This window comes from Grammomys surdaster, unplaced genomic scaffold (genome assembly GCF_004785775.1).
Source record: "Grammomys surdaster isolate TR1022 unplaced genomic scaffold, NIH_TR_1.0 126059, whole genome shotgun sequence".
In the NCBI taxonomy this organism is placed as follows: domain Eukaryota; kingdom Metazoa; phylum Chordata; class Mammalia; order Rodentia; family Muridae; genus Grammomys; species Grammomys surdaster.
In genome coordinates, this window is record NW_021620869.1 from 2,462,200 (window position 1) to 2,482,987 (window position 20,788).

Consider the following 20,788-nt stretch of genomic DNA (forward strand, 5'->3'; position numbering starts at 1 on the left):
AGCAGCAGCAGCAGCAGCAGCAGCAGCAGCAGCAGCAGCAGCAGCAGCAGCAGCAGCAGCTTTTCTGGCCAAGGTCGAGGGCAGCACTAATCTGTGCATAAAACTAGTTAGAAGGCGGCTTACCAATATATTGATCTGGCAAAACAACAGTAGTAAGTTCTTTCCAGGAGAGCAAAATGTTTTAAAACTTCAAATTTCTGCAGAGACCCACGTATTTTCCTTGCTGAAATTGCCTGCTGTTTAAGATTAAAATGATGGCAAAAGGTGCTCTTAACTATAAAATAGAAATATACCTAGGACCCCTAGGCTATGTCCAGGACCTAAGTGGAGACTTGTTGGAGGTAGGGACCCAAAACTGGGCCCGTGACCAAATTTGTCTTTGCTTTTCACTGTCAGTGGTTGGGTAAGATGGCTCAGTGTGTAACAGAAGTGAATGCAGCGTGTCTGAAGCCTGGCGAGGTCAGCAGGGAAGCAGTACTTTGAAGACTCCTGCTTGTTCTGTTTTTCTGTTATCCATGTCTAGGGCAGCTCAGAAGCCCTGGCGCTGCAGCCTTTCCAGTCTGGTGCTGCTCATGGCATCCGAGGAGTCATGGGTTCCTCTTCTAGTCCTTTGTTCCACGTGTGGCCCTGCCTGTGGCAAGGCACAGTGTCTCTAACTTGGTGCCTGAGACTAGAGTTACCTGGTCCAGTCCTTCCTCCAGCATCTAGTCTCTCCCATTTGTTCAAGAAACAGGAGAAGGAACAGGAATTTCTCAGCCTTATTTCTAAAGCGCCATGAGCCCAGCTCCAGTCAGGAGACTATGCTGATCCAGGCAGCTGTGGCCTGGGGCAGGACAGAGGTAGGCATGCTGTGACCATCTACTCTTTCTGGTGGGAGTATTTCTCTCATGCCCTTTGATATACTCATCTGACATACTCACCTGAAGGGCTCAGGCAGGACAAGGACAGTGGCTCACAATGGACCCAATACTGAGGAGTCATAAATCAACCCTACCTTGTTCTCAGCCAGGCTCAGGGTCCCCTAGCAGCAAGCATCCTCCAGCCAGCCTGGCCTCTGTTACCTGATGGAGAGCTCATTAGGATGGGGTCAGGACTCCTAAGAGGGGAGGGTTCTGCCAAACCTAGGGTGGGTGCTGGCCTGGCAGCAGCTCCATGCAGGTCTGAACCTTCCAAGCTAGTCTAACCCGTAGCAGAGAGTAGGGAAGGCGAACTCTCAGTCTGGCTGCCTGGAGACCTCTCTGGGTATTCTGAGTGACCAATGCCAGTTATCATTTTGGCCACCTGGACTAAAAGAAGTCTTGTGTCTGGGCTTGCAAAAGGCCTGTCACAGCCCTGTGGTCCTCATTCAACCAGGTGTTGTAGCCTGGCTTAGCAGTTACCTACAAGGGTCGGGGTTCCGAAGGTAATGGCTTCTCCTAGATAGGTGGCTCACAGACCTCTCTTCTCCACAGGCCTACCGTGGGCAGTTTTACCGGGACCATTACCATGGCTTGGGCACCTACATGTGGCCCGATGGCTCCAGCTTCACAGGCACGTTTTATCTCAGCCAACGAGAAGGCTATGGCACCATGTACACGAAAACAAAGTTATTCCAGGTGAGGAGACCCCGTAATCACATGATAGTGGGACTGCCCATGTGTTCACAAGGGTCTGGCTGTTGTGTGTTCACCTGAGGAGCGGGGTTACTGTGTGTTTATGTGAGGAGAAAGGCTGCTGTGTGAACACACACTGCTGTGTGAACACACGTGTGAGGAGTGCGGCTCTGTGTGCTCATGGGAGGGGGAATACGACAGCGTGGCTATGGCTGAGGGGCTTTTGTGTGTTTAGGTGAGGTGTGGGTGCAGCTATTATCTAGGACACTAGAGAAAAAGAAATTTAGGCTCTGGAGAATTTAAAGCAGAAGTAGCTATCTCATTTTAGTGACTATAATACTACCAACAATAAGGATCAAAGTAAAAAAATGAGAATCATCTATATACTCCCAGAGGGATGTTATCAAGTTATATATCTTTTGGATTAAAAGTACCATGAATATTTATTTTTAATATATGAGATGGTTCTTTCTGATACATATTATTTAAAATTTGCCGTTTTTTACCCTGGAGGGAAAAATACATATGCCCTTCCACCCCTTAATTTATTACATATAATTTACAATTATATGCTCTCTATCATTAGAAAGTTTTGAAAGTTTCAACAAGTGTAGGTTTGTGTACTGAGTGGCTCCCTCACCCATATCCGCGCCCCATGCCTATGTAGTAAGTGTTCCCTCTGATTAGCCATGGCTACTGCCTGTAATTGGGCCTTTGCAAGAGAGGCCACAAGGTGGAGCCCTGCAGAGCCATTCTGTGTCTTCCTCTTGGCCTGCAGGGAAGATCCAGCTCTATGGCCCAGTGTTCCTGTCCTTTCTTTGGTTACTGACATCTCTACTATACGGAATCACCACAGACTAACCAAAAGACCTTTAGACTGTTTCCTGTTTGGGCCGATTGTAAATAAAGCTGCTGTCCACACACATTTAGTTGATTTTTGTGTGTGCATGTAAACAGTAAATGCATGTTTTCGTTTCCCTGGGAAAACTAAGTGTAGTCTGAAGGCCATGTGTCTGGATGCTCCCCTTCTAGGATGTTTGTCCTGACCAATGGATGCAGGATGGCAGTCTGCATCCTTGTGATCCTTGCTACATTGAAGTCCCCTTTTTACTCATTTTGAGATAGAGTCTGATCAAACCGCACAGACTGGTCCTGAACTCACCAGGTAACCAGGCAGGTCTCAACTTTGCAATCTGCCTGCCCAGCTTCCCCAAATAGCTGGGGTTACAGGCCTTTATCTACATGCCCACCCAGCATGGCTGACTTTTTAGTGTTCCGTTTTTTGTTTTTTAAATGTTTGTTCACGTGGAGGTCAGAGGACAACTTTGTAGAGTTGGTTCTAAGTTTACGTTGGTTCAGAGAATGGACCTCTGGCCACTAGGTTTGCATAGCAAGTCTCTTTACCTGCTTTTTAAAAAAATCAATTCTCTCTCTCTCTCTCTCTCTCTCTCTCTCTCTCTCTCTCTCTGTCTCTGTCTCTCTGTCTCTGTCTCTCTCTGCCTCTGTCTCTCTGTCTCTGTCTCTGTCTCTGTCTCTCTCTCTCCCCCCCTCCATCCTGAAGACTGCAGGACCACAGTTTCCCTCCCCTCCTCTCCCCCAAGTCCTTCACTCCCCACCTCCCCTCTGCGCCCCCAATTCACTTCTCCATTTCTCTTTAAAAAAAAAGGGAGGGGGGAAGGCCTCCCATGGATATCAGTTAACCATTGCATATCAAGTTGCAGCAAGACTAGGCACCTTCCCTCATATTGAGGCTGAATGAGGGGACCTAGGAGAAAAGGGCCCCTAAAGCAGGCAAAAGGATCAGAGACAGCTCCTGATTGCACTGTCAGGAGTTCCACAAGAAGACCAGGCTACACAACTGTAATCTATGTGCAGAGGGCCGAGGTCGACTTCTAGATACATTCCAGCAGTTGCTGACCATGGTGTTTTCCTGACTCACATACATTTGCTGTTTGTATTATTTTAAGATGAATATAAAGTTTTTGTTTTTTATTCATTATTATTTTGTCTGTTGACTCTGCCAGTGGTTAAGCTTGATAAGTTAGAATGTCTCAGTACCATTGAAGACATTTAAAATGACTCCTTTCAGTTTCAGCTTTATTATTTTGAGGCCATTTCTCTTCTAGGTAGAATTTTAGATTTATATGTCCCTGGTATTTGCTTTATGCTCTTTTATTATAATAAACTAATATACCCTTTTTTTAAAAAAAATAATTGCTTCAGGCCAGGTTTAGTCTCAGCACTTGGGAAGTAGAAGGCAGTAGATCTCTACAAACTGAAAGCTAGCCTGGTCTATATAGCAAGCACTAGGACAGCCAGAGCTATATAGAGAGATGTAGTCTCAAAAACAAACAAAAACTCTCTTCACTGTTTCCTAACCCAAAGTCTAATTTTAATGTTAATAAAGTTATATACATTTGGGAAATTATTTTCACTGTGCTGTGTCTGTCACCAAAATTTTAAATAACTTTGGCAGTGCTGGGTGGAGCCCAGGGCCATACACATGCTAGCTTTATGCTCTCCTGAGCTACACCCTCAGTGCCCACAGATCAGATCACAAAGATTTTTTGAGACAAAAAAAGGCATAATATCAACTATCTGAAGAGCTTTAACCATCAGGTATATTTAAAAGTGATATTTTGGGAAGACTGAACTAAATACAAATACTATAGCAAAATGAACTCCACCTCAGGACAGGAGATGTAGCCTGTTTGTAGAGTGCTTTTGAAACACCCTTAAAGCTCCGAGTGTGATCACCAGCATGGCATAAACCAGTGTGGCAGTGCATGCCTGCAGTCTACGAGACGCTCTCAGGAGGACCAGCAGTTTAAGCTCATTCCTGGCCACTTATTTCAAGATGAGCCTGGGATATATGAGACCCTGTCTTGAAAACAATTAGAATTTTACCCAAGTTTTTACTTGTTGTAATGTGGCTATTAGAAAATTTAAGATTTTATGTTTAGCTCATGGTTTCTTATCTGCTTTTGACAAAGTACATTGGTGTTAGTAGACACACATTTGGGATGAAGTCTACGGCCTTGTGGGTGCTATGCTGACCCCACTATCCAACATTCCCCTTTCTCTCTTCTGACCTTCATTTGGATTGGCAGAATATTGAAAAAAATCATCTCGCTCTGACTATTACTTTAAAAGTGTTACACTCTCTACCCTTTCAGGACTCCCTGCAGCCTCACAGTACAGGACAAGATCTTGGTTTGAAAAATGCAAGACTGAGTTTAGACTATTTCAACTCCATTTTCCTATTTTGAGTTATATGCTGTTTTAATAACTATTGAAACCACACATTTCCATATTTTTGGCAGCATATCAGAAGATGCATCTTTTGTAGTTCTTTTTTTTACATTGTTCTTTACATTCTTATAAGTGGAATCACGCTGTATGTTCTATGTGGTACTTCTGGTCTGCTTTCTATTGTTTAGGGCGCTGTTCTTTTGAGACTCATGTGTTTCTGTATTCCACTTGGTTTTATTATAGAGAAGTGTTTCACTGTGTGGATATCATATGGTTTTACTGTTATTTTCTTTGTTTGCTTTTAATTCACCAATAGATATTCTTTTGAGGTCTTTGGAATTTTTGGATATTGTAAACCACTACAGTTGCCTCTTAGTTTTCATGCAGGCATGAGTATGTGTTTATTCTTACAAATACCTAAGAGTGAGGATGCTAGTTACAATGGTAAGTGTGCAATGAGTTATAATGGTAAGTGTGCAATGAGTTACAATGGTAAGTGTAATCAGTTACAATGGTAAGTGTGCAATTAGTTACAAGGGTAAGTGTGCAATCAGTTACAATGGTAAGCGTGCAATTACTTACAATGGTAAGTATGCAATGAGTTACAATGGTAACTGTAATCAGTGACAATGGTAAGTGTACAGTCAGTTTCATAAGACCCTTCAAGCTGCTTCACAAAGTGGCCATGCCATTTCAGCCATTAATACAAGGATGCTGCCGTGACTCCAGATTCTCCTTAGCACATGGCAGTTGGTCTTTTCGACATTAGTATTCTTGTGGGCATATCGTGGCATCTCCTGTGATGTGGACTTGGAGCACCTTGGTGGCAGGTGATGCTGATTCTGTCTCACTCTTGTCTGTTGTCTGTATATCTTTTGGGGTGAATTGTCTGCTTGTATGTTTAGTGTTCATATGTTAGTGTTTATGTTACTATGGTTAAAGATCTCTTTATGCTAATTCTGTCTTATGAGTGTTTATCAGTGATACAATTTAAAAACAGCCCTCAGCCTTGTGGTGTCTTCCCTCAAGCATATCCTTTGAAGAATAAATTTAATGCAATTAACATTAAGCCCAGGACTTGTGTGTACTAGGCAAGTGCTGTGCCAGTGAGCTACAGCCACAGTCATCCTTTTAGGTTTATATTTTGAGAGAGGGTCTTACTGACTCACCCCGGCTGACCTTGAACTCACTCTGCAATAAAGCTTCACCTTGAATGTGGAGTCCCCCTTGCCTCAGCCCTGGAGTAGCTGGGAATACAAGCCTGTTTTGTTGTGAGGTGTCAACTTGTGACATCAATGACACTTAGATTATCTTAAGTTGTTTTCTAACAGTAGAGCTGTTGGGTCTTGAACAAGAGCACCTGTGGGACACACACACACACACACACACACACACACACACACACACACACACACATCCTCCCTGGAGTGCCTCTTTCCTTCTAACCTCTGTCTTCCTTGGCTTTCCAGTTTCTCTTCCTGGTCCACTTGTTCTTGTAACGTCCTACCTAAGTGTCTCCTGAGTTTTCCAGAGAAGGCGCTACCTCCTTGCTAGGCCCATCAAGCCTACAGACCACCTATCTCCTTTGACTACCTGGTGACCTCCAAGCATCTTTTGATGCCAGTTTAGAAGACGCATGCCTTTTGGGAAGCTAGTACTTTACTTTGACCTTTGACCCGTGCAGCAGACCACAGCTCACTGTTTTCTCATCTGCATACCCAAGGCAGGCAGGATGGAAGCATTTGGAAAGCCTAGATGCTGAACTTCCCCTTGGGAGATCATAGAAAGCAAAGGGTAGTTTCTCTCCTCTTCTTTCTGTTCTTCTCTTCTCCACTCTGCTTTTTTTTATCCTATCCTTCTCCCTCTCTTGGCTCAGACCCATGGGGGCTGGGTTCATCTCTTCATGAGAGCAAACCAGTGAGCACAGCCTGTCAGTCAGAGTAGAGGGAGTTTGCTACTTTCAGTGAGTGAGGAGCACTCTTGGAAGCAATGTCTCCCTCAGCTAATTGAGTGGGAGAGGGAAGGCTGATGCAAATTCCCACTGGAAGGCTCCTTTCTATGCATGCCCCCATGAACACACTCATCTCTAAGTCATGAAAATGGCAGCCCAGAAAAAGGCAGAGCCACCTACTCTGAGAGGGGGTTAAGATCTCAAGGAGCAAAGTCTACTGTAGGGCTAAAGTGAATCAGAATGACAGATAGGTTGGGGCTGGTTCCTAGTAAGCTTTTCTGAAGGATGCTATCTGAAACCAACCAATAAAAAGGCTTTGAATGTTCACTGAGTGCATCAAAGCAGGCAGCCGTTTCCCCATCCTCCTAAGGACAGATGCATGTAGGGAAAAACTGCCTGTCTAGCAGATAACTCCAGGGATGCAGAGGTCTCTAGGAAATGAACATCCCCGCAGGTCTCCATCACAGCTTCAGCTGGCAGCCCTTGGTCATGTTCTCACCTGAGAGAGGCCATTCCCAACCGGGCCCTTTGTCTTCCAACTTGTCACAGCACCCTCTCCACACATCTACATTCTGTCTGAGCAAAGTGACCTTGTTCCCTTCGAGTGCCTAGCATACCTCACACCTCAGCATGTGTGGAGTGCATGAGTACATCTCTTAGGCATACATTTTCTTCTGCTGCTTTTAGGAAACTCACTTAGTAGAAAGCTCAACTGAGTGTCTCTCCTGGCCCTGTGGGCTTCCCTTGTAGGGATTGTATAAAGAGGACCAGAGGTTCGGGCCAGGCATCGAGACCTACCCTGATGGCAGTCAGGATGTTGGACTGTGGTTTCGTGAGTATCTCCTGAAGCTGTGCACAAGGGTTCCCAGCAGCTTCTCCTTAATAAACTACCCAGAATTTATGGCCTTCCTCACAAGCTCGAGACGGAGAATCAGTCTCTCAGATGAGGAGAAGGTAGAGTTGGGTCTTTCTGAGGAGCAGGACCCCTTCTTCTATGACTATAAACAGTATCTCCTGAATGATGACCTAAAGCTGCCTCCAGAGATGCACATCTATTCCACCGACAACAGTCACCTGCCCATGACTGACTCCCTGCGGAAAGAACTAGATGGCCACATCTTCATGAACGAGATCCCTCCGTTCATTGAGGATGAAGAACCCTGGCTTATAACAAATGAGACTCCTTTGTTGGTCAAAATTCAGAAGCAAACTTACAAGTTCAGGTGATCTTCATTTTTGTCCCCTTACTGAATAGGGGTTCCCCTTTGGGAAGGGTTCTGATGTTCTCCATTGCGGGGGTGGGGGTGCTGCTAAGGGCCTGAGTACCTTTCAGTATTGCTTGTTGGATGAATGTGAACACACAGTATTTGCTTTAGTGACTTAAACAGCCCTTCCTGTGCCATGAGACCAGACAGGTGCCCGAGGGTAGGGAGCCAGGCAGAGATGATAGACATCTGTGTCTCAGAACCAGAGCAGACCGCTGCAGGGGATGTGCCTTAGGATAAACTCCTGAGCAGATGCCTGAGGTTAAACCTTGGCTTTTGGACCTGGATACCTTCCCTTGAGGTAGGCCCGAGCTTGTGTGCTTTTAAGGCAAGGTTCCTGTCTGCTATTAGAGTTTCTGTGAGTCAAGTCCCTGTGCACCCCAACTTGACAGAAGAGATAGCTATTTCCAACACTTGTTAATGAAGGGTCTGACATAGAGCCAAGGGTGGAATGCAGGGAAGGAATGGGGCCTGCAAATTGATTAGACCTTTGACCTTTCCAAGGAAAGCCATGCAAACTTGTACTGCTCTGCGATCTCTGAAGATACCCTCCATACCTCACCCTGGGGTATAGAGGGTATGCTGGGAAAGTCAGCACCCACTTGGGGAAAACTGTTAACCTTAAAAGTTAAAATACTCAAGTACCTTCTGTTATTCTTGCATCCTTAAACATGGCCCTCAGATGCCAGTGGACATTTTAGAATTATTTGATGGGCACAAGTGACTTTTCCATTTATCCACTCATCCATCTATTCATCCATTTTTCATCCATCTATCCATCCATCCACCCTCCTATACACCTTCATTGATCCATCAATCAATTCATTCATCCACCCACTCATCCATCCTTTCACTGGTGCAACCACCCTTACGTGTATCCACCCATCTACCCACTCTATGTACCCACTTACCCTCGCCATCTACACTGCTGTACCCGTCTTCCAGTCCATTCCACCCATGCATCGTCCCATGCATCCATGCATTCATGCAGTCCCTCATGCATCCATCAATCCAACCCCCACACATATCTTCTTACCCACTCCATTCACCCACTTTCCCACCCATCTATCCACCTATGCCGTCCATCCATGGTGCAGCCATCAACTGTGCTCATAACCAATGACAACTATTGACTGAATTAACCCATGAGCTCTTGATTGTGAATGGCATGCTGGACACACAGGGAGCTAGCTTCATTGTTGTCTGATAACCCTGGGCTAGGGGCCATGCTATTCTGTACTCCAACAGAAAGCAAGTGAGTAGAAGTGGGGATGTGTGTACCTGGCTCTGAGCAGTGGGGCCATGTACATTCCCCCAGCTTTCTGCTCTCTCAGGGCCCTGCTGTTGAGAGCAGATTCCCCAGCAAACCTGAATGAGCCAGAGGAGTCAGACATGTATAAGGTTTAGTTGTAGTTCTTGCCAGGTAGAACTTAGCCTGAATACTTTATCTTTAGATAAAGTGTCTCTACTCCATCCTGATTGTAACTGACTGGGAGTGCAGCCATCAGGGCTCAGGGTAATAAAGAAGTGGTAGAGAATAGAGAGCCCAAGGTTGGAAGAAGAATTCTGGGGGTGGGGGGGTGTCAGAGAAATGAGGGGTGGAGGGAGGTAGCTCCTCCTGGGCTCCTTCTCATGGAAGGTGTTGGGCTATCCAGATTCTAGTCTAATACCAATGAAGCCTGCTGTATTGCCAGGAACAAGGATGCTCATACCAGCTGGAACATAGCTGCCATCTTGGAGGGGAACCGCAGCAAGTTTGGGCCCAGTGGCCCCAAGGAGCAGATTTCCAAGAAGATGATCATGAAGGCTGAGGAAGGGGACTATAACTGGATTTTTGGAATCTTGAGAGACAACCTTGCCTGTGCTGATGTGGCTGACTCCAAAGGCTACACTGTGCTCGCCGCTGCGGCCGTAAGTCCTTTTTGTATAGGAGCAGTGGCTTGTGGGCTTTGGGTGGCCCACTCTAACAGGGACTGTGACAGGAGCCGCTATGCAAAACCCCACTTACCTAGGTGTAATGTTCAAGGCCAAAAGGAGGCAGCCTGAGAGTGATCCATTCATTTTTCTGTTCCATACCTGAGTGTCCCTTTACCAGGGCCAAGCATGAGTATTGTGTATGTCCTGCTATATTGCAGACAAGGGGCGAGGCAGCATGGATGACAGGCGGCCCTCCTGTCTGCTGAGGGCTAGCTCCTGTATTCACAAGTCTGTCCTTGCCACTCTCCAGATGCATTCTCACCTCAACATTGTGAACCTTCTCCTGGATTACGGGGCTGATGTGAACAAGCGCTCAGACGAGGGCGTCACACCCCTCAGCATGTGTTTCCTCCAGTATTACCCCAGCAAATCCTTCCATCCCAACATTGCTGAGAGGACCCTGCCTCAGGTCAGCCTCCGCTGACACCGCGGCACCGTCATCTGCCATACATCCTACTGTCTTTCTACCTAAATGGCCACAGCCCCCTCCCTGATGTGTGAACCAGGGTCACATGTAGGGAATGGAAAGCTAAGGCTCGTGGGGAAGGGGGTCAGAAGAGAGTGCCTGGGAACTCCCAGAGGCATCCAGAGCCATGCCATGGGGACCAGGGGGTGTGTGTTCCCTATGAACCACATGCACAGCAGCCTGGGGTCTGAGACATACCTCCCTACTCCAGCATGCTGGGAAGGGCAGTGCAGCTAGGGAAGGGGCAGAGACTCCGCCTGTCTAACAGACTTCCAGCAATGTGGAGGCCATCAGGCCAGGGACTTCTCTTTGGGAGCCGAGGTACCTGAGGACAGAGGACAGGGGAACCAGCACCCCTGGACAGAAATATAATTTAAGCTGCAACGCAAGCTACAGGTATATAATTAAAAATTTTTAGTAGTCATATTAAAAAGAGAAAGTGGTGAAACTAATTTTAATGATGTAGATTTATTTAGCATGAAGCATGCAATACAGGCTCTGCCCTGTGTGCACGAAAGAACAAGATGGGGTCTCGCCAGCAGCTCCTCCTTGGCTTCTACGGCAATACCCAGTTCTAGATAGAGCACATTTTGTAGGCTCAGGAGGCACAGGTGGCACTGTGAGCCCTGAGAAGTGGCAGCTTACTTCTGGTATGGGGCAGACTTGTCCCTGTCCCTGCAAGGGTATGTGGACTGTGAAGGAGCCCCACGCCACCACTCAGGTTCTTCCTGGGGCTGCTATGGAGAGAAGAGCTCCCGTTCCATCTTCTAATGAGATCTTTTTTGGTGCTTTGCCATAGGAATCTCCTAAATCCTTGGTCACCCCCAAAATTTCATTCTTGTTTGCGGATCCAAACGTAGATTATCTCTACGATGCGGGCTTGCCCATATTGGGTGGAGAGGAAGTAAAGACACCTCTGCACCCCTCAAACAGCCTAGATGGCTCCCTGGTCTCTGTACCAACCCCGGAGTCCAGCAACATGCTTCACAAGCAAGATGTCTCCCCAGTGAAGACTGTCAGCACTGACGTAGAGAAAGAGCCGGAAGACTCAGCAGAAAATGTGGATGCTACCACCTTGTACAGTGTTGACACAATCTTTGAGTCAAACAAGTGCCTGAGAAACTACAGTATCAATGTCTCAAGGGACATCCTGGAGAAGAGTGCTCAGGCCTACAGTTCATTGTTACAGTCACCCTGCTTCCCATACAAAGGGACCGTGAGGAAAATGGCACAGACCATGGTTGAGTAAGTCACTGATACTCTATGGCAGGGGTGGAGGATTGCTTCCAGGATGAGTTGTGTTCAATGGGTACCCATCACAGAGCTGTGCCACCACTAAGAGCGGTTTCCTTGAATCTATGATGGCTGCTCTTATGTCAACTTGATACAAGCTAGAGTCATTTGGGAGGAGAGGACTCCAACTAAGAAAATGCCCCCAAAAGATTGGGCTGTGGGCAGGCCTGGGGTGTGATGGTTGATGTGAAAGGGCCCAGATCACTAAGGGTGGTGTCACCCCTGAGCTGGTGGTCCTGAGTTGTATAGGAAAGCAGGTTGAACAAGCCATGGGGAGAGAGACAGTAAACAACACTCCTCCATGGCCTCTGCATTAGCTCCTGCTTCAAGGTTTCTGCCCTGCGTGAGCCCCTACCCTTACTTCCCCCAAAGATGAACCTGGAAGGGTAAGATAGAATAAACCCTCTCCTTCCCAAGTTGTTTTTTGTCATAGTGTTGTCACACTAAAAGAAACCCTAAGACAGCGTCCTTGCAGGGGCACAGTCAGATGGGGCTGCACTCTCAACACATGGTCAGTATGTGGTGTGTGTGTGTATGTGCATCCACCTCACTGTCTGGGACCCACCCTAGGAAGAGCTAGTGCCCATCTCATGACTGATTCTTGGCTGAAGAACTGCAGGACCACAGCAGAGGCTGGCTGGGGTTGTCCACACAGGGAGGTTTGTTGTTAACTATGCTTCTGAGCCTCCCAGGGGACAGGGCCTCCTGGGGTAGGCTGTCCTTGGATATTTTCAAGGACTAGGTACTGGGGTGCAGTGTGTCTATGCTGTCAGCACCCCTCATCCCTTGCTTAGAGAGTCCTGTCCCTCCATCCTGTGACCCTGCTTTTCTGGTCCCTACAGACGCAGGAACCGTTGGATGACCATCACGTTGCTGCTACGTAGAGGTGCCGATCCCAACCTGTGTCAAGTGCCCATGCAGGCTCTGTTTCTCGCTGTGAAGGCGGGGGATGTGGAAGGGGTGAGGCTGCTCCTGATGAGTGGGGCCCAGACGGATATTCAGTATCCTCCACAGGTAGGTGTCAGCAGCAAGATGGATGTGGGACACACACAGACTCTCAGGACCCTCTTCACAGAATCCCATAGCTCCCCAGAGCTGGCAGTAGAGTTGCTTCACCCTCCTGTAAACCTGGAGTGTGAGATGTTGGCAACACCACAGGAGGGAGATGGCCTACCACTGAGGTTTCATGGTGTCAGCAGACATGGTTCTGAAGGGGCGCTATTTCTCACAGTGCACCATGACATGTCTGGTTTTCTAATGTTTTCCCTTCCCTGTGTCTGAAATAAGGGTAATACAAGGGCTTATGAGGGGAAGCCAAAGCCAGACCCACCCTTGTTCACAATGGCATCAAGTTTATTTGAAAAGACAGGAAGGACTGAAGCAAACTGTGTTTGAATCCCTTTAGTCCAGCAAATCCAGCCAGCCAAAACCAAACCTGGGTTTTCTGCCTACCTGTCTGTTTCCATGTCTCCTTTTGACTAAGGTCTGTGTCCCTTCTGTCTTGCACTGTTGCTGCCCCCTGTGGAAGCCAGTGGTCTGTTCAGCACTCTCAGGCACCAGCTACTTCCCATTTGAGCTAGCCTCACCTCTCGGGAAACATGTCTGACAAGCGCACTCTTGATACATAAACCTGCGTGTGATGCTGGCACACCGAGACAGAAACTCAGCTGCTACAGAGGTTCTTGGACTTCCCGGGGTTCAGGGCTCGGTTCATCTAAACCTTGTTCATCCCCATGCCACAGCTTCCTCAGGCACAGAAGCCACACTACCTCAACGCCCAATGTCCCTGGTAGTCACCTGTGCCCTAGGGAGAAGGTCAAGGTGAGGCTAGGCTCCCTGTACAGTTCCCTTCTGACCCCAGTGTCCCTTGTTGGGCTGCCCTGTGAGCCGGGGTAAAGATTATCACCTCCCCATGGCTCAGTGGTATCAGCTGTACTTTGTCCCTTTGTCTGAACTCTATGGTTCAGATCGCAGCAGCCGCAGGAGGTTGCCCCAGGCTGTGTGTGCTGTGTAGAGCTAATGCTACCTCTCCGGGTTCCAGTGTTGGAATATTCCCCTGTGCAACACATCCCCTCAAGGTGGGCTTTTTCTGCTTTCCAGGATAACCACACCCTGCCTTCAGTGGTGGTGGTGATGGGGCAGTTCTCCAGCTGCTTTTCTCCAGGGATACTTTCCTATCTGAGTGAGGTCATACTGAACTGGGCTGGGGGACAATTGGGGCGTATCTTCCTAGCCATAGCCTGGCTGCTCTGACTGGCTTCTCTCAGCTGCCAGCATTCACTCTGAGAGCAGGGTTCCCCATGACCATGAGCTGCTGGAGCTCAGGCACAGTCCATCAGGGACCATCTTCAGAGAGAGGGGAGAGGGACACTGTGGGGAGAACCAGAAAGCTGGTCAGGAGGGTGGTGGTATCTGAGCCAGGGCCTGGCAGGGACAGGGAGGTGCTACTCTTAGAAGACAGTGTTAGATGGCCTAAAATCAACAGGGTTCAAGTCACACATTCACAGCTGTGGCCCTGGATGCCTGTGGGTTACCTGAACGCGTGTGGGTTACACAGACACTTGTGGGTTACCTGGACGCCTGTGGGTTACCTGGACACCTGTGGGTTACCTGGACACCTGTGGGTTACATGGCACGTTGAGAGCATTCAGTCCATTCGTTGTTCATGCCCTCCTGGGCCTTCTTGTCCTGCACCCATGAGGCTGGTGTGAAGGAGATGTTGCTGCAGTTGCCTGGTTACCTGAAATTGTTGTGGTAGTATATGCATCCTCTCATCTGCTCAGGTACAAAGACCCTGACATTAACCCTAACCTGACCTCACTGCCTGGCTGCAGATTGGGTCTCACCCTTACCATGCTTTCTCTGCAGCTGCAGTCCCTGACGCCACTCCACATCGCAGCCTCACTTCCTGGGGAGGAGGGTGTGAAGATCACCGAGCTGCTGCTCCATGCAGTCACTAATGTGGATGCCAAGGCAGCGGACCAAGACTACGTATACAAAGGTGGCAAGGTGCGGTTCTGTACGGACCTGTAGCTGTGCCTACTGGCAAAGGAGCCTGGGGTGATAAAAAAAAAAAAAAAACAACTCATGTGTATGCTCTGATCACTGTGTTCCCGGCCACTGCCCCTCCTGGTGTGGGCAGGTCAGGTGGATCAGGACCCAGCTGTGGCCATGGGAGGAAGTAGAGCTGACACACAGGCAGAAATAATTGATTAAGGGCAGGGGATGTAGCCAGGCATGGATATAGTGAGCCTTTAATTTCTAATACTCAGGAGGCAGAGGTGGGTAGATCTTTGTGAGTGCTAGCATAGTCTGCATAGTAAGTTCCATAGAGAGATCCTGTCTCCGAAAGTAGGAGGGGCTGGGAATGCAGCTCCAGTAGGAAAAAGCCCTGGGTTTCATTCTTCAGTACCATACAACAACAACAACAACTACAACAACAACAACAACAACACAAAAACAATACAATCACCGCTACCACCACAACAAAACAGGCTTGGTAGTGTTTGCCTGTGAGTCTAGAGGGTGTTTTGAGTGCTGTGGGATTCTCAGCGACTTGGAGAATTCTGAGGCCTATGAGTGGAGGTTTGTGGGGAGATAGCCCACATCTATAGTCTGCAAGTCGCACTCTGGGGAGAGGGACACACAGGACCTGCCTCAAGCCTTGTGTTTACCACAGGCTGATCTCCTACCCTCAAGCCTGAAGCTCAACAATGAGCCAGGCCCACCCAAGAGCTACTACTCTAAGCACACAGTCATCCCAGAGGAGGGGGGGCGCACTGCTCTGCATGTGGCCTGCGAGAGAGAGGACAACAAGAAGGTAAGCAACCATGGGGGCCCTGCCCTGGGCTGGCTAGGTTGTCACAGTGGGGGGAAGGGAGGGGCTGAGGGTTGCTACGTGAGGGACTGTAGGCTAGGCAAGAGCTGCGTTCAAATGTGATGTGTGTGTGTGTTAGCATCACTGTCCTCCATCCTTTGAATATGTCCGGCAATTTATTCACCAGTGCCTTTCCTGTTTTCTTCCTGGGGATGACTTCATTTGCTTCTGCCTTTCTTCCTGCAGTGTGCCAGGGACATAGTGCGGCTCCTTCTGTCCCACAGAGCGAATCCAAACACGCTGTGGAGCGGCCACTCCCCGCTCTCCCTGTCCATTGCCAGTGGGAATGACCTGGTGAGCCTATCTGCACCCATGAATCTGATTCCCCTGCATCTGAACACTCAGCGCCTGCCTTGGGCCCCTGCCTCTTGTGTACCTGGTTCTTATGCCCACAGCTCCTGTGTACACGGGCACCAGGCAACTGTGCTGTTTCTGCCACCTCTGAACCCCTTCCTCCAATCAGCCACTGGGTTTGCTGGGTCATTTTTCCATCTACTGGTTCATCTACTCAATCTCCCACTCACTAAGCCATCCAGCCACCTACCTGTCAATCTAGCCATAGAGCTACCCAGCCTACTTTCTCTCACCGACCCAGTTACTCATCCATCCAGGTGACCAGTGGCCTACTCATTCCAGCCTCTCATCCATCCTTCCTTTCATTTAACGTTTGCTTACTGAGCACCTTCTGTGGGAAGGCCGGCACCACTATGAGCAGCAGGTTTTTGACTAGTCTCTGGTTTGAGGATCCCCGGTCCCATCTCATACACACATTGTAGCTGGGGGAGTCAGGCCCTAAAGCAGCAGGCAGCACTGTTTTAGATACTGGTGAATTTTGTTAAGAAAAGGGAGAGTTGGGGAGGAGCGGCCAAAGCGGGCAGGCAGGATGTGCTCCTGGCCACACTCTTTCCCAGACTAGAAAGTGAGGCAGGAACAATACCCATCAGAGCAGTATGTGCACCGAAATGTGTCAGAACCAGGCCCTGGGTGGAACTGCAACTTCTCCCTACGGAGCTCGCTCATCCATGTTCCCCCATCACGTTCTCTATGGGTGGGACCTATGGATAGTGCCCGGGACTATGATTGCTGAGGAATTTGTCTGTGTGTTCAGGTTGTGAAGGAGCTCCTGTCCCAGGGAGCTGACCCCAACTTGCCTCTGACCAAGGGCTTGGGCACTGCCCTGTGTGTTGTGTGTGACCTGGTCTATGAGCAACAGAGGAGCATCGACAACAAGATTGCCCTGGTGAGGGAAGCAGGGGAGGACGTATGGGAAGCAGGGGAGGATGTAGGGGAAGCAGGGGAGGATGTAGGGAAAGGAGGGGAGGATGTAGGGGAAGCAGGGGAAGACATTGGGGAAGCAGGGGAGGATGTAGAGGAAGCAGGGGAGGATGTAGAGGAAGAAGGGGAGGATGTAGGGGAAGCAGGGGAGGATGTAGGGGAAGGAGGGGAGGATGTAGGGGAAGCAGGGGAGGATGTAGGGGGAAGCATGGGAAGACGTTGGGGAAGCAGGGGAGGATGTAGGGGAAGCAGGGGAGGATATAGGGGAAGCAGGGGAGGACATAGGGGAAGAGGTAAGGGGATGGAGAGTACCTCTGGGTTCAGGGTTGGGTAGGCTGGGTCATCCTAAGATCATGCTGTGACTAAAATAGGCTAGAGGACACGACATCCAGCACCCACACTCCCCAGCCCCCATAGTGCTTGGGAAATGAGATAGCATTGAGCTAGCAACAGTGTCTGGATCTAGCAGATCTGTGTGTGCACTGCAGGCTTCCTGAAACCCAGAGTTTATGACCCGTGTTAGTGAAATATGCGAAGAAAGCTGACAGTCTGTTTGTACCTTTCCACAAAGCCTGAATGCATTTATTTAGGGTGGGTTTTTTCCCCTAGTGAGACAAGGTCTTGTTCTGTAGCGCCCCACCCAGCTTCAAACTTGTAATCTTTTGCCTCAGCCTCCTAAGTGCTGGAATTACAGCTGTCCACTACCACACCCAACTGGAATTTATTGAACCAGAGGCACGCCTGGTCCACAAGCTGCTGCTCACCACCCCTTCCTGCTCTTACTTGGTAGCCAGCTTCAGCTGTCAGTGTCCCTTTTGTTGGACTCTGGTCCTCACTGTGAACTCTGACAACTCTCGGGCTGCATCTCACACACTTAAATGCACAGGCTAAGTCGTGGCTCTGCAAGGGTGCCAGGAAGTCACCCTGGTGCAATTGTACCACCTGGCACGCTGGCAGAGGGCGCTGCTCAGTTGGGTAAGCTGGATATAGCTTTTGAACGTTGACTGACATTCTACTGTGTGCGTGTCACCTTCTGTTTATCCACTCATCCCTCAGTGAGCAAAGGGGTGTCCCTATTTCTTAACCGTCATGATTTTTGATGCTACCATGACCATGAATGGAGTCAGAGAGGGCTCTCCAGGGAATGGCATCTCAGGATGAGGCCAAGTCTGTCTAACCTATTTGCCTCTGACTTTTTCACACACTTGGGGGACGGCCACCATGTAGAAGGCAGGGAACCACAGCCCTTCTGGGCAACTGTATTCTCCTTTGGCTGCCTTTCAATCAAGTATGTCCACGGGAACTAGGAGCCACGTACGTCATGATGTGGTCATGTGTGGAACTGCCCTGCACAGCCCCATGTTGAAGGTGGCTTCTGTCACTCCTCCAGTGGCCTTGTGTGCTTGACAGATTCTGTGTTCTTCAGATTGACCGGCTCATTAGCTATGGGGCAGATGTCCTAAATCCTGTGACACTTGTGCAAGGAGAAAGGACAGCTGTGGGCACAGCAGTTGACTACGGCTACTTCAAGTTCTACCAGGTGTGTCTTTGTTGTGAGCAGGACCCCTCTGAGACCCGGCTTCTCGTGGATAAAACTTGGAGCCCACAGTCACCCTGGTCTTCCAGGGCAGAAGACCTCATGATGGTGAACATGTGCTTTGGACACCTGTGAGCAGGTGTCTTCACAGTCACATTTCAGAGGACAGAGAGGTGGCCTGCTTACTCAGTCACTCTGCAGTGTGGGGTGGGGTGGCTGGAAGTCCTCAGCGACCATTGCGCGAGGCTGGTTGGTGAATGGCAGCCTGAAGGACTCATAGTGATCCTGTGCTCTGTCACAGGACCGAAAGATTGCCCACTGTCCTTTTCATGCTCTGATGCCCGCAGAGCGGGAGATATTCATGGCCCGGAAAAGGCTGCTAGAATACTTGGGCTTGCAATTGCGGCTTGCTGTCCTCAACAAGGAAAGCCGGCTGGACTCGAAGGCGCTGTACCTGAGCAAGAGAGGTAGGTGAGGCTCATCAGGGTGCATCCCGTAGCTCCATTCTTGCCTAACACCCCCACTTGCCAGACCTACATCTGCTCACCGACATCTGACCATCCCCTCCCCAACTGACAATGGTCCTGATGGTCTCTCTCTCAGGCACATCAAACCGCAACCCTCCCTGTACCAACCCATTTCCTCACACACGCCCACAGATGCCCTCGCTCACACTGTGCCCAGCACACATTCGTATACACCCCAATACCCACCACCCAAACATGTAGGGCTCACTTATTCACACCCATCCCTGCATATATACCAACCTCTACCTCTCCTCATAGCCACAATTACGCTCAGTCAGCTCTTTCCCCCACAGAGTACCCTACAGCTGCATCGGCTTGCTGCATACAAGTCTACCCAGCTGCACACTCACACCCCAATATCCTGGACCCCCTACACACGCCTATCCTCCCCAACACCCACACCCACATCCACCTACCCCTGTTCTTCCACAGATAGTTCCCGGTTACATGCTCACACTTACACACAGCCGTCTACACGCCTGTCCTCACTCCCTGGACTACCATCCTCTCTTAGCACACTAGCACCCTCCTATACACACTACTCACATTCTCACTCTTAAACTCCACATTCATGTCCAGAACCTACATAGTGTACACACACGCACATGCACATGCGCGCACACACAGCCACGAACTATTCTGTACCTTTGTCTCTACCCACACACACTAACTTACCCTGACACGAGTAGTGGTCCCATCCATCTGGAAGTGGATGGAGAGTGTGGAGGCCAAGCTCTGGCTGCTGTGACCGGAAGGCGATGCCTCTCTCCATATTTGGATCTCACTGTGGGACCCAGGTTAAGCCTTGGATAAGATACCACTGAGAATGCTGGGCCGCTGATCCTCCCCAACAGTTCATAAGCAGGGGGCCCATCTGAGAAGACCTAGCCACACAACCTCTCCTTTCCATCACTGAGTGGATCCTGGAGTGGGGATGTCACCCCTGGAGAGGTTTGCCGTTCCTCACTGTTTCCAGAGCCTTGGCACCATGCTGAAAAGCATAAGCTTCAGCAAAGAAACAGACTCATTTTCAGTAGCACATGGACCGGGTCAGGCTGAGTGTTGAGATGCACTTGGGTACTGAGCCACTGGTGCCTTGGGCTGAACTACAGGCTGGCTTCCTACTGGAGAGAACTAGGAGAAACAAGGGCACAGGAGCAGCCCCGAGTTCAAAACAAGCCTCAGCATTGGCCTTGGGGACTTTCCCCTCAAATAGCTGCAAAGTGATTAACTCACTCTGACAGGTCATTTTAAGGCCCAGACCCACTTATGAAACCAGTGGAATGACCAGGCCAGCACTGAAAGTGCTAATCATCCAGTCTAGAGGATAAATCCCAAGAAATCTAAGTGCAAAGGAATCCAGAAACCAATACTTGACTTCTCATCAGACATGACTCTTAACAAGTTCTCCTTAAAGTTTTTGATGCGTATGATTGTTTTGTTTGTGTATATCATATGCACCACTTGTGAACCTGGTGCTCAGAGAGGCCAGAGGAGGGTGGCAGTTCCTTTGGACCTAGAATTGCCATTTGGTTGCTGGCAACTGAACTCAGGCTCTCTGGAAGAGAAGCCAGTGCTCTTAACCACTGAGCCAAGGAGAAATTACTTCTAATTAAGAAAGACAGTGGTGCTACAAGGACATAGTTCCCCCTCCTCCTCCTCCTCCTCCTCCTCTTTCTCCTCCTTCTTCCCCTTCCTCCTCCTCTTCCTCCTTCTCCTCTTCCTCCTTCTCCTCTTTCTCCTCTTCTTCCTCTTCTTCCTCATCCTCTTTCTCCT

General features: G+C 49.1%; 1 protein-coding gene across 1 annotated transcript in view; it reads left to right on the forward strand.

The window, feature by feature from the left end:
• The window catches only part of Ankmy1 (ankyrin repeat and MYND domain containing 1), a 33,484-nt gene that overhangs the window by 7,381 nt on the left and 5,315 nt on the right, over nucleotides 1–20,788 (forward strand). The window contains exons 4-15 of the mRNA XM_028755339.1: nucleotides 1,452–1,595; nucleotides 7,546–8,018; nucleotides 9,755–9,971; nucleotides 10,288–10,446; nucleotides 11,303–11,748; nucleotides 12,639–12,810; nucleotides 14,665–14,805; nucleotides 15,476–15,616; nucleotides 15,860–15,967; nucleotides 16,782–16,913; nucleotides 18,375–18,488; nucleotides 18,787–18,952. Coding sequence (XP_028611172.1) covers nucleotides 1,452–1,595; nucleotides 7,546–8,018; nucleotides 9,755–9,971; nucleotides 10,288–10,446; nucleotides 11,303–11,748; nucleotides 12,639–12,810; nucleotides 14,665–14,805; nucleotides 15,476–15,616; nucleotides 15,860–15,967; nucleotides 16,782–16,913; nucleotides 18,375–18,488; nucleotides 18,787–18,952 — 2,413 coding nt within the window. The remainder of the gene's footprint in view (nucleotides 1–1,451; nucleotides 1,596–7,545; nucleotides 8,019–9,754; nucleotides 9,972–10,287; nucleotides 10,447–11,302; nucleotides 11,749–12,638; nucleotides 12,811–14,664; nucleotides 14,806–15,475; nucleotides 15,617–15,859; nucleotides 15,968–16,781; nucleotides 16,914–18,374; nucleotides 18,489–18,786; nucleotides 18,953–20,788) is intronic.